Source organism: Euleptes europaea, chromosome 1 (assembly GCF_029931775.1).
Source record: "Euleptes europaea isolate rEulEur1 chromosome 1, rEulEur1.hap1, whole genome shotgun sequence".
In the NCBI taxonomy this organism is placed as follows: Eukaryota; Metazoa; Chordata; class Lepidosauria; order Squamata; family Sphaerodactylidae; genus Euleptes; species Euleptes europaea.
Genome location: NC_079312.1, coordinates 41,678,244 through 41,694,101, shown reverse-complemented (window position 1 = coordinate 41,694,101; position 15,858 = coordinate 41,678,244). Strand labels below are relative to the sequence as shown.

The 15,858-nt window shown below is 42.0% G+C and overlaps 1 protein-coding gene across 1 annotated transcript; it reads left to right on the top strand.

Moving 5' to 3' along the window:
- The first annotated feature begins 14,633 nt into the window (after positions 1 to 14,633).
- Positions 14,634 to 14,954, top strand: LOC130475018 (60S ribosomal protein L36-like). Its single transcript, XM_056846720.1, has one exon. It carries the CDS (start codon positions 14,652 to 14,654, stop codon positions 14,952 to 14,954), a length of 303 nt encoding a protein of 100 aa, XP_056702698.1. The 5' UTR covers positions 14,634 to 14,651.
- The last annotated feature ends 904 nt before the right edge of the window (positions 14,955 to 15,858 follow it).

The window sequence follows — 15,858 nt, the reverse complement described above, 5'->3', positions numbered from 1 at the left end:
ACATAACATTTGTTTTGATGCTCATCAATATATGTGATAAAGAATGAACAGATTATCCAGTTCAATTATCCCAATAATCTGTCAGGTTTTATATTGTTTATATATTGTCATTAGCTGCTTTGGCATCTGAGATGCTTGGGAGAAAGGTGGGTAGATAAATATTGTAATTAAATTAATTGAAATTAATTAGGCTGAGAGATATTGACTGGACAAGGTTACACAGTATGCGCTATAGCTGACCTGGCATTTGATCCCATCTCCCCAGCTGACACCTGACTAGTCACAGCACCAGATGCAATACAAAGTGAATTTGGCAATCCAGTTCATGGCAGTCAGTTTTAAGTAGCACTAAAGAAATAAGTTACTTTTTATATGGAGCTATAATATACTGAAATCAGTGGTGTCCATTGTGTACTCAGGGAGCTTCAGTTTAGTGGAATATGGGCAATCCTTTAAGATAGCTTGCAACCTTAGCAGTAGGAATATGCATTCATTTATTAATTGAAAAAAATGAAACAGAAGGTTGTATTAATTACAGTGTGGTGTAGTGGTTAAGATCGGTGGACTTTAATCTGGAGAACCGAGTTTGATTCCTCACTCCTTCACATGAGCGGCGGACTTTAATCTGGTGAACTGGGTTGGTTTCCCCACTCCTACACATGAAGCCGGTGACCTTGGGCTAGTCACAGTTCTCTCCGAACTCTCTCAGCCCCACCTACCTCACAAGGTGTCTGTTGTGAGGAGAGGAAGGGAAGGCAGATTATAAAACGGTTTGATTCTCCTTAAAAAAGGCAGAGAAAGTTGGCATATAAAAACCAACCTTTCTTCTTCTTCTTCTTCTTCTTCTTCTTCTTCTTCTTCTTCTTCTTCTACTACTACTACTACTACTACTACTACTACTACTACTGTCATTTTTACAATAACAGTAGTAGTAGTAGTACTTCTTCTTCTTCTTCTACTACTACTACTAGTACTACTACTACTACTACTACTACTACTGTTATTGTAAAAATGACTAGGAAAACTAATAACAGTGATTAATATTTGTTATTCTGATTCCTGGTTGTCTGATTTAGAGAATGTAAGCAAAGTTCTTTCATGGTTTGAGTGAGTTCCTGCCTTCCCCCATTCTTTTGTCCTTAGTGGTTAGTACTAGGTTAAGCTTCTGTGGAGGCAGGCACACAGGGAGAAGAGTCAAATGTTCTACTAGGCTGCGATACAGAATGGGAGGGGACTAGGGTTGCCAACTGGCTTGAAAAATTCCTGGAAATTTTGGGGGTGGAGCCTGACGAGGGCAGGGTTTGGGGAGCGAAGGGATCTCAACAGGGTATCATGATATAGATTCCACGCTTGAGGTTGGCAGCCATAGAGGGGACAGAGGTTAACACCACCACCCAGATACCAGGCAATGCTGGGAAAAACAGATGCAACTAGGGATGCCAACTCTGGGTTCAGAAATACCAGGAGATTTGAGGGTGAAGCCTGGGAGAGTGGGGTTTAGGGAGGTGAGGGACTTCAGTAGGGTATAATGCCATGCAGTCCACCTTCCAAAGCAGCCATTTTCTCGAGGAGAAGTGGAATACATGTTTTAAATAAATAAATAAGCAATTATTGTAGTCTGGAGATCAGTTGTAATTCTGGGAGATTTCCAGACCCCACTTGGAGTTGGCAACACAAGATGCAACTTTTATTACTTTCATCCTCTAAATGCCAGAGAGTGATGCAAATAGAGGGCAGGGGGCACAAACATCCCTTTGAACCCTGTAACACTTTGGGGGGTGGGGGAAGAGAATAGAATAGGGTTGCCAGGTCCCTCTTTGCTACCAGCGGGAGGTTTTTGGGACGGAGCCTGAGGAGACTGGGGTTTGGGGAGGGGAGGGACTTCAATGCCATAGAATCCAATTGCCAAAGCTGCCATTTTTGCCAGGTGAACTGATCTCTATCGGCTGGAGGTCAGTTGTAATAGCAGGAGATCTCCTGCCACCCCCTGGAGGTTAGGTAAACAAAATAGAACAAGTTAGCCTGCTGTAAAGTGAAGTCAGAATCAACAAACAGCAGTTCCAAAATGCTCAAAACAAGAAAATTGCACTAATTCTGTCAGGATCACTGATAAGTGTATCAAAGTAGTCTATTGTATAAAAACACCCAGAGGCCAGGCAGTATTGCAGTCTGTGACAGACAGAAGTGATTGCCCTCCCTGGATACCAGGCAATGCTGAAGGCTGGGGAAGCAAGGAGGATTCCTTGGGTGAACATATGAAAATATCCTATATGGATGGAACAGAAAGAAGCTACAGTTTAACTATAGGCCGATCACCAGGGGTAGCCATGCTAGTCTGTCTGTAGCAGTAGAAAAGAGCAAGAGTCCAGTAGCACCTTAAAGACTAACAACATTTCTGGCAGGGTATGAGCTTTCGTGAGCCACAGCTCGCTTCTGTCTTTAAGGTGCTACTGGACTCTTGTTCTTCTTTAACGATAGGTGTTTCCCATTAAAATGTGCTTCCCATTAAAAATAATAAGGAAGTGAAAATGAAAGTAAAAGTGACTGAAATGAAAACAAAGAAAATCTGAAAACTCATTAGGTGAAATGGAAACAAGATCATACGCACGCGTGGCTGGCAGAGAGCTGTAGCCCTCCTTTCCACCGCTTGCGGAGAATGAGAGAGATTTTATTCATTTACTGGAAGAGACATTCTTGCTCAAGTTTAAACTTTTGACTGTGTAATTACGGCTGCAATCATCATTATTATTTATTGCATTTATAGCCCATCTTTCTTCCATTACAGAACTCAAGTCTGCTTACATAGTGTTCCTATGAGATCTCCAATCCAGGCACTAACCAGACCCAGACTTGCTCAGCTTCTGGACCAGTGAACAGATTTCTTCATATTAGTCACTTGCCACCTTTTACAGGAGAGTAACCATTGCTTCCAGATGAGTGCCTTGGCAGCCCTACTGCTCAACCCTTCTGCTGTTACATGCCGGCAAGTGCCTTTGTAATTCTTTCCTGTAGGCTGCACAAAATCTGCAATTGTGCTCATAGATTTTCCTGACATATGCAATTTTTGATAACAACGACAAAATCCACGGCTGCTTTAATTAAATTCTAAACTTTCCATGCCAACTGGAGAGCTGTATGTTAAAAAAAAAAGCAACTACACTTGTGTAAACAATTTGGTCCATTGAATGAGTGTAGCCGTTCCAGGACAAAACACAGGAGCGCTAGCTTCGACTTTTAGCGCATCAGGTAATGGATTGTCCCTGACGAATCGACGGATCCATAAGATCCACTGACCAGGAGTGTCAGTCTTCCTTCTTTTTCAGACACTAGGGAAGGGAACAACAACAAAACAACCCTGACCAATCAGGGATTCTCTCAGATGGAGACATCTGGTAGCTATCAAACCCTAAACTAATGAGTGTACTGTCTTTTTAAAGCCTCAGTTTCTTTCCTAGTCTCAGTTGAGAGTTAGGTCTCTACAGAGAATGAATCTAGGGTGTTTAAAAAAAAAAACCTCAGGACATTTCCTACTGAATATAGAAGGAATTACTTCTGATTAAACATCAGAACCAAAGTTCTGAAAAATATTAATTCCTGAAAGAGCTATTGGGGCCTCCTAAATGTTTTCTGGAATAAGACAACCTTTCATCTGCTTTGGGCTAGTTGTAAATACTTAGTAGTGAAGAAATTGCCTTTATAGTTGCTAGCCCAGCACTGGTAACCCTCAGGAGACACAAGGGGTGGGATGGAGTCCTATGATTAGCATGACATTTATCATAGAGTGTTGGGTGAATCATAGAGCATCACCCCCAATATAGTACAATTCCAACTCTTGCCCTGAATTTTGCTCCCATTGTTACACTGAGCAGTGGTAAGAGCAGCAGGGCTGAGGATAGAAGGTTTCCTACTATATCCACCCTAATTGCCTATAAGGTCAGCGTGGTGTAGTGGTTAAGAGTGGCGGTTTGGAGCAGTGGACTCTAATCTGGAGAACCGGGTTTGATTCCCCACTCCTCCACATGAGCGGCAGAGGTAATCTGGTGAACTGGATTTGTTTCCCCACTCTTACACATGAACCCAGCTGGGTGACCTTGGGATAGTCACGGCTCTCTTATAGCTCTCTCAGCTCTGCCTACCTCTCAGGGTGTCTGTTGTGGGAGGGGAAGGGAAGGTGATTGTAAGCCGGTTCGAGTCTCCCTTAAGTGGTAGACAATGTTGGCATATAAAAACCAACTCTTCTTCTGAGTGACCTCAGTGTCATTTTCTCTCCTCTAACCTACCTCACAGGGCTGTCGTAAGGAGAAACTGGAGAAGGAGAGAACCATGTGTATGCCACCCGGAGAAAAGATGCAATAAAACACAATAGAAAAATGCAGTTGAGGATTCTGAGTTGAAAACCCTAACAAACTTGATCACCCCCATTAGTTTAATGAACTTTAAAAAACAGAGTGTTTTTCACAGAATGCTTTCATAGCTCTCTATTCCAAAACTAGGTAGTGAGCGTTTTAAATTTTGCTACAATTTCCTTTGTTTCCGTTTCTCATTTCAAAAGGCTAACCACTCAGACAGGCTGTCTTCTTTGGATTCTAATTGCTTTTAACTTAGTCGCATGGCACCTAATTTTCAGATTGTGATTCATATGTTGAGATAATTATTCTCCTGCTAGACTTTTTTTTAAAAAAAAGAAAATAAAATCTTTTCCTACAGTATCCTCTCTTGCTCATTTCTATCGTGTCCTGGCCATTGGCTGGCTTTCTGTCTTCCACAATGTAGGAGTCAGCAAAAGGTGCACAAAATAACTAATGTGAAACCGGCAACTGTTTTGACTGCATTGTGTGACTTGCAACATAACACTCCCCTTTTATTATTTTATCTTGAACAGTCAAGGGGTGACTAAATGGTTGCAGGTGGTGATGAAAATAAAAGCCATCCATCATTATTTATTAGGCATGAAAAAGATACACAATAATGTAATTTAATCTCAGAGCAGACAATTATTTCCACATATTGATAATACAATGTGAAAACTGTCATGAATCCTAATATGACGTTCGCCTTTATTGGTGGACCACTAGTAGCTATGCAAATAATGAAATTGTATCAAAAAGAGGGAAAGGCAGTTATTTGCATATACCAATATTATCAGAGGGAGAGAATGAAAGAGAGAGAGAGAGAAACCCTCATTGTTACACACTTTTGCAAAAATGTAATAATCACAGTTTATGCGTTATTTTTCCAGTGCCTGAAAAAATTTGACAGTGGATTTTTCACCACCTAAACATTTCATTAATTCGTCTGTCATTAAAATACTTTCACAACTTTTGATAAAAGGGAAAGTCGTGACTGTGGATGCGCAACTTTATAATCTTTGCTCCCTCTAAGCTTGATCTTTAAAGCTCACAAAGCTTGACAGAAAGACAATGGTCCACTTTGCTAGGCTTTGGATAAGTCCTTTCTATATCTCTGAAGGCTTTGAAATAATACACATCGGCATCGTTCTAAAAGGAGGCAGTGTGCATGGCTAGAACCTTCCCATGTTTTTAAGATGGTGGTTTTTAAAAGGTGTTTAGCGTGACTGGAGAGATTTATTGATAAATGGAAGAATTTGGGCTTTAGCAATATAAACACAGATACAAAGATTTTTGTTCTTTTTTTACAATTTCTTTTTGAACTTGTTCTTGGTTGTTGTATGCTGCTTTGAGAGTCTACTGGCAGAAAGGTGGGATGGGAGTATCATAAATAGATTATATTATTTATTTGTTTTATTTAAAATGTTGCTATGTTGCCTTTCCACCCAAAAGGGGTCCAAGGCATGTGAGCATCAAAACATTTCAACATTAAAACAATTTCTAAAATAAAGTATATATAAAATAACTCAATAAAAAATATGAATGCATAAACACATGTAATGTCACAGCTAGGGAGGATAGCTAGTAACAGTTATTGCAGATATGCCAAACAAAACAAAAAAGTCTTCACTTGCTGGTGGAAGACAACAATAGAGACAGACAGGCGAATCTCCCTGGGGGAGGAGTTCCAAAGTTTTGGTGCCATGACCACGAAGGCCCTTTCTTGAGTTGCCACTCAACTAATCTCAGATGGCAGCGGCACCTAAAGCAAGTCCTCCAAAGATGACAAGAGTGGATGGGTAGATTCATATGAGAGGAGGCAGTAATTAAGGTATGCTGGCCCCAAGCTGTATAGGGCTTTAGGGGTCAATGCCAGCACCATAAATTGAGCCTGGAGGCAAATTGGAAGTCAGTGTAGATGGAAACAAGACTGGAGTAATATGGTCCCTACGACCCACTCCAGTCAACATTCTGGCTTCAGCATTCTGCACCAACTGTACCTTCTTCCTCTTATCTGGCCTGACCTTCTCCTACCACCATACCCCCCTCTGCCCACCAGAACCTTAATTGTAGTACCTCTTGACCCTCTCCTTGAAGTGCTCCGCAGGCACATGATAAAATATACACAACCAAAAGCAGCCTGATGAATGGGTATTGACTATACAAATAGGGGAGAACAGGGGCAGCTGTGTTCCAAGAAGACCCAGGCTATCTTCTGTCCCTTCCACCACAATGGTGTTCCCACTTTTATATCCCAACATGTCCCATGGCAGCAGCCACAGGCTAACAGCTAAAATACACAAATACACACATCTGTATTCACTTTGGTCACATTATGAGAAGACAAGAGTCGCTGGAAAAGACAATCATGCTAGGAAAAGTTGTGAAGACAGCAGGAAAAGGGGAAGACTCAACAAGAGGTAGATTGACTCTATAAAGGAAGCCACGGCTCTCAGTTTGCAAGATCTGAGGAGGGCTGTTAAGGATAGGACGTTTTGGAGGACATCGATTCATATGGTCGCCATGAGTCGGAAGTGACTTGGCAGCACTTAACACACACACAACATTTATCAATGTACTTGTAGTTAGTTTCTTGCCCTATTAATATAGTTTAGGTGGGTAGCTGTGTAGGTCTGCAGTAGGAGAGCAAGATTTGAGTTCAGGAGCACCATAAAGACCAACGAAATTTCTAAGGTATAAGCTTTTGAGAGTCAAAACTCCATTTGTCAGATATCTGTCATCCTACTAAGGAACCTTAATAACCACTTTGTTGTTTGATCTCCAATTGGGGTGAAAATAGAAGTGTTCACAGGTTTCTGTGGTTTTGTGTAGCAGAATTGGGATCCTTTTATAGAAATTAACTACAACAGGTCTGTACAGCTTCAGCGTGGCATGGAAAATGCTAGCCAAAAATACTGGAAATGATTTGTTTTTTAAGACAATTCCAGTGACATTGTGGAAAAAATTCTCAGCCTCACTGCAGGCTGAGAACACATTTGGCAGTTAGCAAAACCACAGTTTTCACTTTCAAATGTGAATCAGATTTTCAGATAGTAAACTGATCTTACAGGTTGTCCCTGGAACCCCTCAGTTTTCAGGAAAACAAAAGATTTCCAGAAGGAGGTCTGCTTACCTTCTGCAGGAGACTGGTAGGGGAGTTGGTTGAGTGTGCAGTAGAATGGAGCAATTGTAGTTATACTGAAACATAATGGATTGTTTCTGCCCTTGGGCTTATTTGCTTTTCTCAAGTAAAGTGGAACTCCATAAGACGAAACTTTATGCATTATTTTTTTATTATGGTTCTTTCCCCCTGTGCAATGACTTATAATTTACCTCAGAGGCAGGTATAAAATTATATGAAACAAAAAGGCATATGAGAAAGGAAGACTCAAGCTGTCAAACGTACAACTCTGAACATGAATGTTCATTGCTTGAACGTGTGGCCTTTTGGAAGCCATTTTCAGTGTAATGTATGTGCATCAGTACATATAGTGTGAAAAAAAATTCCCATTGGCCAGACTTGGGACCTGGTGTTTGACTTGTACCTAGGGTTGCCAGCTCCAGGTTGGGAAATACCTGGAGATTTTGGGGGTGGAGCCTGAGGAGGGTTGGGTTTGGGGAGAGGAGGGACTTCTATGGGGTATAATGCCATAGAGCTCACCTTCCAAAGCAACCACTTTCTCCAGGTGAACTGATCTCTGTCGTCTGGAGATCAGTTGTAATAGCGGGAGATCTCCACCCACCACTTGGAGTTTGGCAACTCTACTTGTGCCTTATTGGCATAAGCTAGATTCCTTCCAAAACCCTTGGACACAGTCATGCCAGAAGTCTTGAATGACATAGCAAAGTGAACCCATGAACACACGCAGCTGCCTTATACTGAACCAGACCCTCGGTCCCAGGTTCAATCCCCGGCATCTCCAGTTAAAGGGATTAGGCAAGTAGGTGATGTGAAAGACCACTGCCTGAGACCCTTCAGAGCTGCTGCTGCTCTGAGTAGACAATACTGACCTTGATGGACCAAGGGTCTGATTCAGTAGAAGGCAGCTTCATGTGATCATGTGGTATGTCATGTCTGTCACTTTCTCATGTACCAGTGGTTCTGCTGGCAGCTTAGAGGCTTGCCTTGGTTGCTTGGGTGAAACGTTGGCTTAGTGTGCTAGGCAAAATGGTCTGGTGTGCTGCTGTTTGTTTGCCCCTCCTCATTTTGAAAACATACTCTAGAGTTATAAATTAAATACATCTACTGTGTCCTTTTTCTTGCATAGTTTTCCAGTTATGTTGTGATAAATTTATACTGCGGCAGATCATGAGAAAGATAAAACTCCAGATATGAACCGACTAGGGCACCAATTGACCCCTCCCTCATGAAACAACCTAAACTGCCAGATCAGTTTCAGTAATATGTGAAAGAGGAAACATGGTAGGAAGAGTTTGTGGAAAGATAGGTAAGAGTGGGTAAGGAATTATTATAGGATAGAGAAGCCAGGAAGATTCCTGGTCCTAGTAAGAAGTACACAAGGAGACTGGTTCCTGCTTGCAAGACTGACTTTGGCAGGCAAAATCAAAATGGCCCTTTCCCATCCCCTTAAAAACTAGGTTTGAGGCCTGGTCTACAGTGCAGCAAATTGAGGTGGTAGAATGGACTTTACTACATCAGACTGTAGTTATGATACTGTATTTTTCAAAGTTTTCCTGCATAAATATGTCCCAGCATATGGAAAACCAGCACAGTACAAGAAGGTCTAGGCTACCTCCTGTCCTTTGATGTGTTAATTTTTAATCTGAAGGAAGTTTATATGGAGGAGCATGAAAAATGTTGCTGTACACCCAACTGTCTGAAGTGGCATAGTTCATTCTATGACCTCGGATCTCTTTCATCTCATTCAGTTGCATATTAGACTGGTTACAATGGGGTGTGTTTTAACTGGACATTTTTGACAGCCTTAGAAAGGTTTTGTTTGTATCTTGATGCAGACAAGGAGACGACACAAGGGAAGATTTAAAATAGAAAACTCAGTTTTATTCTTTTGTCATCTTTACATAGGGTTGCCAGCTCCAGGTTGGGAATTACCAGGAGATTTTGAGGGCGGAGCCTGAGGAGGGCGGGGATTGGAGAGGGGAGGGACTTCAGTGCCATAGAGTCCAAAGGCCAAAGCAGCCATTGGGTGAAAACGCATGTCGCTTTAGCCTCCTTTATTCCCTGCTTCAGCCAGGATTCAGCCAGGATTGCACGCATGAGTTTTCGCCGAACGTGTGTTCAATCCTGGCTTTATCCTGGCTGAAACAGGGAATAAAGCAACCATGCGTTTTTGACCATTTTCTCCAGGGGAACTGATCTCTGTTGGCTGGAGATCAGTTGTAATAGCGGGAGATCTCCAGCCACCACCTGGGGGTTGGCAACCCTATTTTTACAGCCCCGCCCTTCTTTCTCCTCTCTCTTTCACCCCTTTTTCCTCTTCACAGTTTTTCTTTCAGTATAGAAGGATCTAGCTGGCCCAACAACAGGCCATGGATACTTGAGTGGGACAAACCTCTGAATACCAACAATAGAATAAACTAAAGAAAGTAAAATACAACACTTTTCAGTGATTTATCAAGCCCCAGGGAACATGCATCAGGCTGTTGTTGGTTGTGCATCGAGAAATTCTTAATGCATGTAAGAACTGAATGTATAGTTGAAACCTCACATTGTAGGATTGCAATCCAATAGGTGAGGCCTGAATTTTCCTGGAATCCCAACTAATTTCCAGGCAACAGACATCCATTTTCCTAGAGAAAATGGCTGCTTTGAAGTGTGGACACTATGGGCGCTTTCACACATACTGAATAATGCACTTTCAAACTACTTTCAATGCACTTTATCGATTGTTAGCAAGTGGATTTTGCCGTTTTGCACTGTGAAATCCAGCTGCGAACTGCACTGACAGGGGATTGAAAGTGCATTATTTGGCCTGTGTGAAAGCGCCCTATGGCACTAATCCTTGCCAAAGCCCTTCCCTACCCAAACTCCGCCTTCCTCGTGCTCCCCTCAAATCTCCAGGGACTTTCCAAGGCAGAGTTGGCAGCCCTAATATGTTGGTTGTTTCTTACAAACCGATATATGAATGTACATGCATGATGTACCTTTGCTCACTAATATGTGAACAAGACATATGGCAATTGCAAAACATAACGTGGGCAATAAAACCTGTGATGCGTGCACTCCAGGTCAATTGGAGGAAGGAGCGCTGGGATCCCACGAGGGCATCAGCTCTCAAACTCAGGACAGAATAAGGGACTTTCCCCCAGCTAGGGCAAGAAGGGTTAAAAGATCCAAACACCCAGGTAAAGATGGTTGTGAATGTGTTTTATTTCTTTTCTTAGACCTGCAATAGTCCTTTGTGTGGTATCTTTTATCTCTGTGTAATGTGTTCTAGATTGTTAAGTCGTAGTGAATACACTCCTTTTCCTTTTTAAGAAAGCAGACGGTGTTCAAAGTGTCTGTGCCTAGCTGCTCATTTATGCACACGCAGAGAGGAATGAGACTTGAGGGAGCCTGCACTCTGCCAGTGCCCAAACCAGTGCCCAAACCAAGGGTAAGCAAGACAGTTGGTGGTTGCAGAACCAAAGGTTGTGAACCAGAGGAAAGAAGGGGTAAAGCATCTTCTAAGGCACATGCAATGCACACAAAAGCCCTTGCCCTGCCATGACCATACCATAACAGGGGCAACTTGTTCAGGGATCCATAGAACTGGATCCCTTGGTCCAATTTCCTTGAAACTTGGTGAGTCTTTAGTCGACAGGCAGAACTAGGTTTCCCACAATTTTGGTGGCAATTGCTTTAAAAACAGCTGCTCCCCCCCCCAGAAGATCATAGACCTGAAACATTTGGAATTTTGGAAATAATCAGACTCCAAAATCCAGAACTAACAACCATTTGAAAAATTCAGAATAACTGTAATAACACCCTTCCTAAAAATACTCTAGTAAGGAGGGGAATTGGGCAGGATTGAGTGAAGAAGCTGGCTGGATCCAACTCAATATATAAAACTTTTAATGTATGTGCAATTAAGGATGTACAGTGAGTGGCCAAAATGTTAAAAGTTTAAAATCTACATTTAAGCACTGGTATTTTTGTATGTGTGCCCTGACCTGGATGTCCCAGGCTAGTCTGATCTCGTCAGATCTCAGAAACTAAGCAGGCTCAGCCCTGGTTAGTATTTGGATGGGAGACCACCAAGGAAGTCCAGGGTTGCTGTGCAGAGGAAGGCATTGGCAAGCCACCTCTGTCCTTCAGTGTTACTCCTCTGAAGATGCCTGCCACAGCTGCTGGCGATACCAAGACCATGGTCACACAGGCCAGATAACCTACAAGAACCAACCACCTCTGTTAGTCTCTTGCCATGAAAACCCGAAAAGGGGTTGCCATAAGTCGGCTGCGACTTGAAGGCACTTTACACACACACACATTTTTGTATGTAATCGTGTTAGGAACCGCTTGTCTTAAGCAGACATGTATGAACTCATTTTAATGTTTGCCTGCACAAAATTTAAAGCACCCTTTCAGAACTTGAAGAGAGCAACAATGATTGGGAGAACACCTATATTTAACAAGCAACAGATGAAATACAATTTCACTTTCTCTTACCTGCTTCCCAGTGCTAATCAAATGACAGGGTACTAATAATACAAATGCAGACTAATAAAATACATTCATTTTGCAATAATACTCAGAAAGTTATCATGGTCTCACATCCCCAGGGAGACACAGTGTTGTCTCTTATAAGACAAAGGAAGGATAAAAGGATCCATTATCATTCACTAGTATTAAGGGAAAAAATATAATTGCAAAGCTGGACTTCAGTTCCAGTTATTATTAAAAGCATATGTTGGGTGGAAACACCATTCTATTGGAATCATTTGATACTGTTGATCTCACTAACCTTTACAAAGGCAACATTTCACCATGAATAGAAAAGTTTTTATTAGTCTTTATTTTTCAAGATGACTTATTTTGAAAGTGTTGAGCAAAACACAGGAATTCTGTAATGGTTTCCATTAAAAAAAATTAGGAGGTTTGGAAACACTGTGGGAAGAATCATGGAATCCTAGAGTTGGAAGGGACCACCAGGGCCATCTAGTCCAACCCCCTGCACAATGCAGGAAATTCACAACTACCTCCCCCCCACACCCCCAGTGACCCTACTCCATTCCCAGAAGATGGCCAAGATGCCCTCTCTCTCATGATCTGCCTAAGGTCATAGAATCAGCATTGCTGACAGATGGCCATCTAGCCTCTGCTTACCACCTCCTGAGGAAGCCTGTAGGTAGGGATGGTTTCCCCACCCCCCTCTCTGACCTGCTTTTTTTTAGAGAAATTCTATTAAAATTAAACCCAGTCTAATTACAATTCTTCAGTAATGAGTACGCAGTTTCGGATTGCATCCTGGATGGGTGTGTCCGCTGGTAAGGAAAATGCAAGATGGAGGACTACCCATTTCACTGCTTGTTTTTAACCTGTAGAGTGATCTCATTGGAGTTTGAAGAGATCATGTATGGTCTATACAGCCCGTTCTCCTACATTAAGGTATCAGGAATTCTTTCTTTTTTTACTGGAAAGGAGCACTTTATTTTTTATTAAATTATCATAATAATATAAAACCAATTACAAAAGAAAAAAGAGGGAAGAAAAATTAAGAATTCATAGAAAGCAAATGGAAACACTATCTCTTATCTTATTATTCCATTAATTCCCTGATGTTTCTTATCTGATTCTTATTATAGGCTATATGGAAAAAATAATATAATGTTTCTCTTAAGAAGAACAAACAGCCAAATATTGAATTGGTAAAAGAGAAAGAGAGAGAGAGAGAGAGAGAGAGAGAGAAACCTATATAGATTTTGCATGTGTCTACTTCAGAGCCAGCCTTGTTGTTGTTGTGAGCTGTCCTAAGTGCAAGGGGTGTATAACCACTTATTTAATAAATAATCATCATAGTTAGATTCTAGAATAAATGAACAGTGCTGGGCAGATCATGAACCTATGGATAAGATACATTTCCAAATGTTTGCTGCCATTTGTAAAGATATGAATAGAAAATGATCGTTTGTTGCAGTCTGTGCAGTCCTAAATCTTTCACTTGAGAGTAAGTCCTGTTCATTCAATAGACCTTACTAGTAAGTAAATGTAAAAAACTATTAGGATAAGTTACAAATAGGATAGCTACTCAGTTAGACCATATTGACAGAGCAGAGAAAGCCTTTAAAGCAGGGGTCCCATCATTTTTGAGCCTGTCAGCTAGGGTTACAGCCTCCAGGTGATGGCTGGAGATCTCCTGCTATTAACAACTGATCTCCAGCCGATAGAGATCAGTTCACCTGGAAAAATGATCACTTTGGCAATTGGACTCTATGGCGTTGAAGTCCCTCCCCTCTCCAAAACCACCCTCCTCAGGCTCCACCCCCCAAATTTCCAGGTATTTCCCAACCCTGAGCTGGCAACCCTACAGTGTCAGCACCTTTGGGATTTTGAGGCTGGGTTTTTTTTTTTTTTTTGCTGCTACTACAAAATGGCTGCCATAGGAAGCAGAGCCAATCACCTATACACATACAAGAGGAAATGGGACGGGGAATATAAGCACACACATAAAACAAGCCCAAGGGGGGGGGGGGATTGTCACACACACAAGAAGATGACCAATGGGGGAAAGAGAGGATCTTGTTTAGAGGGTCCTGGATCCTTCTCCAGGGAGCAGTGGGGAGGATCCTGGTGAAAAACATCTCTATTTGTATGAAGGCAGCAGTCACTGGTACTGCCTTTTCAATGACCCAGTCTACTGTCTTGAAGCACATGGTGGGCACCATGATTTAAAGCTCCTTCTTTAAAGCTCCAAACTCTCTCTGTACTTTAGGACTGATTCGTGTATAAAACTGCAGTGATACTAGTTTCAGGTGGGTAGCCATGTTAGGGTGAAAACGCACGGTTGCTTTAGCCTCCTTTATTCCCTGTTTCAGCCAGGATTCAGCCAGGATCGAACGCACGTTTGGCGAAACGCGTGCGTTCGATCCTGGCTGCATCCTGGCTTAAACAGGGAATAAAAGAGGCTAAAGCAACCATGAGTTTTCGCCCTTATTCTGTAGTAGTAGAGCAACATCTGATACCAGTAGTAGGCCAACAAAATTTTCCAGGGTATAAGTTTTTGTGAGTCAAAGCTCAGATACCTCTTCCCCCAGCCGAGCGCTCCGCTGAGCTGCGCGCGCAGCTCCCCCTCCCGCTTCCTCTTCCAGCGCGGCCTGGTTGCTCGTTCAGCTGCGGCAGCCATGGCAATCCGCTACCCAATGGCCGTTGGCCTCAACAAGGGCCACAAGGTGACCAAGAATGTGGTGAAGCCACGCCACTGCCGACGCCGTGGGCGCCTGACCAAACACACCAAATTTGTTCGGGACATGATCCGGGAAGTGTGTGGTTTTGCACCTTATGTGAGACGCGCAATGGAGTTGTTGAAAGTCTCCAAAGATAAGCGAGCTCTGAAGTTCATCAAGAAAAGGGTCGGGACTCACATCCGGGCCAAGAGAAAGCGTGAAGAACTCAGCAACGTTTTGGCAGCCATGAGGAAGGACTGAGTCGCTTTGCCCCAATAAATGCTATTTTGAACCCCCCCCCAAAAAAAGCTCAGATACCTCTTCCGATGATGTGAGCTTTGACTCATGACACCTTATACCCTGCCACTTTTGTTGATCTTTAAGGTACTACAGGATTTAAATTTTGGTCTGCAGTGATATTAGCAATAATTCTGTGTTTTTTATTATATCATTTATAATGTGTTTTTAAATCCAGATTCATAACTTGAGAATTTTAAATCAAGTTGTGTATATGATATATTTGCACAAAATGGTTTTCGTTCCACATATCCATAGGAATCAAATAATGTAACCAGACCCCAATGTAGTTATAGGTTGTGGAGTATTTACAATAGTAGTTAATTAATTGAGAATGCATATTTATTAGATTTGTTTACCTTTAATTCTCTTCTGCTTCTCTTACTTTTATCTTCTAATCTTCCCATGTTTGTAACAACGCATTTTGTCTGTTTATCGTTTTCCCATACAGAAAAAGCATGAGGATTCTGTATTTTTCTTGGAAAATGTTACTTTATCTTTAAGAGCAGCCCCCTTATCAGAATTAAAAGGTCAGGAACACAAACAGAAGAGGGCTGGCTCTGATCCAGACTAGAAACCAGTTTCCCACAGCAAATTATCTTGTGTATAGTTCTTAATAAAATATGTATATACTGTTTTTGATGAATTTAGTGAATTTAGAAATTGGGGGATTCAGAAATGAAACCCCCTGGAATTAAATCCCGGAACCCATTGTGAACAGAACCAAAACCTCTTGGCCTTTAAGCCTAATGGCTTTATTGTTAGCTCACCCTCCTTGCTAGTCAGTGGGCTATTTTTCAAGGAAACTCATCCTTGTAGGTAGGGTTGCCAGTTGCCCACTTATGGTGGGCAAGCTCCTGTACCCATA

Excerpts from the sequence above, each read along its gene's own strand:
- LOC130475018 (XM_056846720.1), top strand. The coding sequence starts at position 14,652 with ATGGCAATCCGCTACCCAATGGCCGTTGGCCTCAACAAGGGCCACAAG.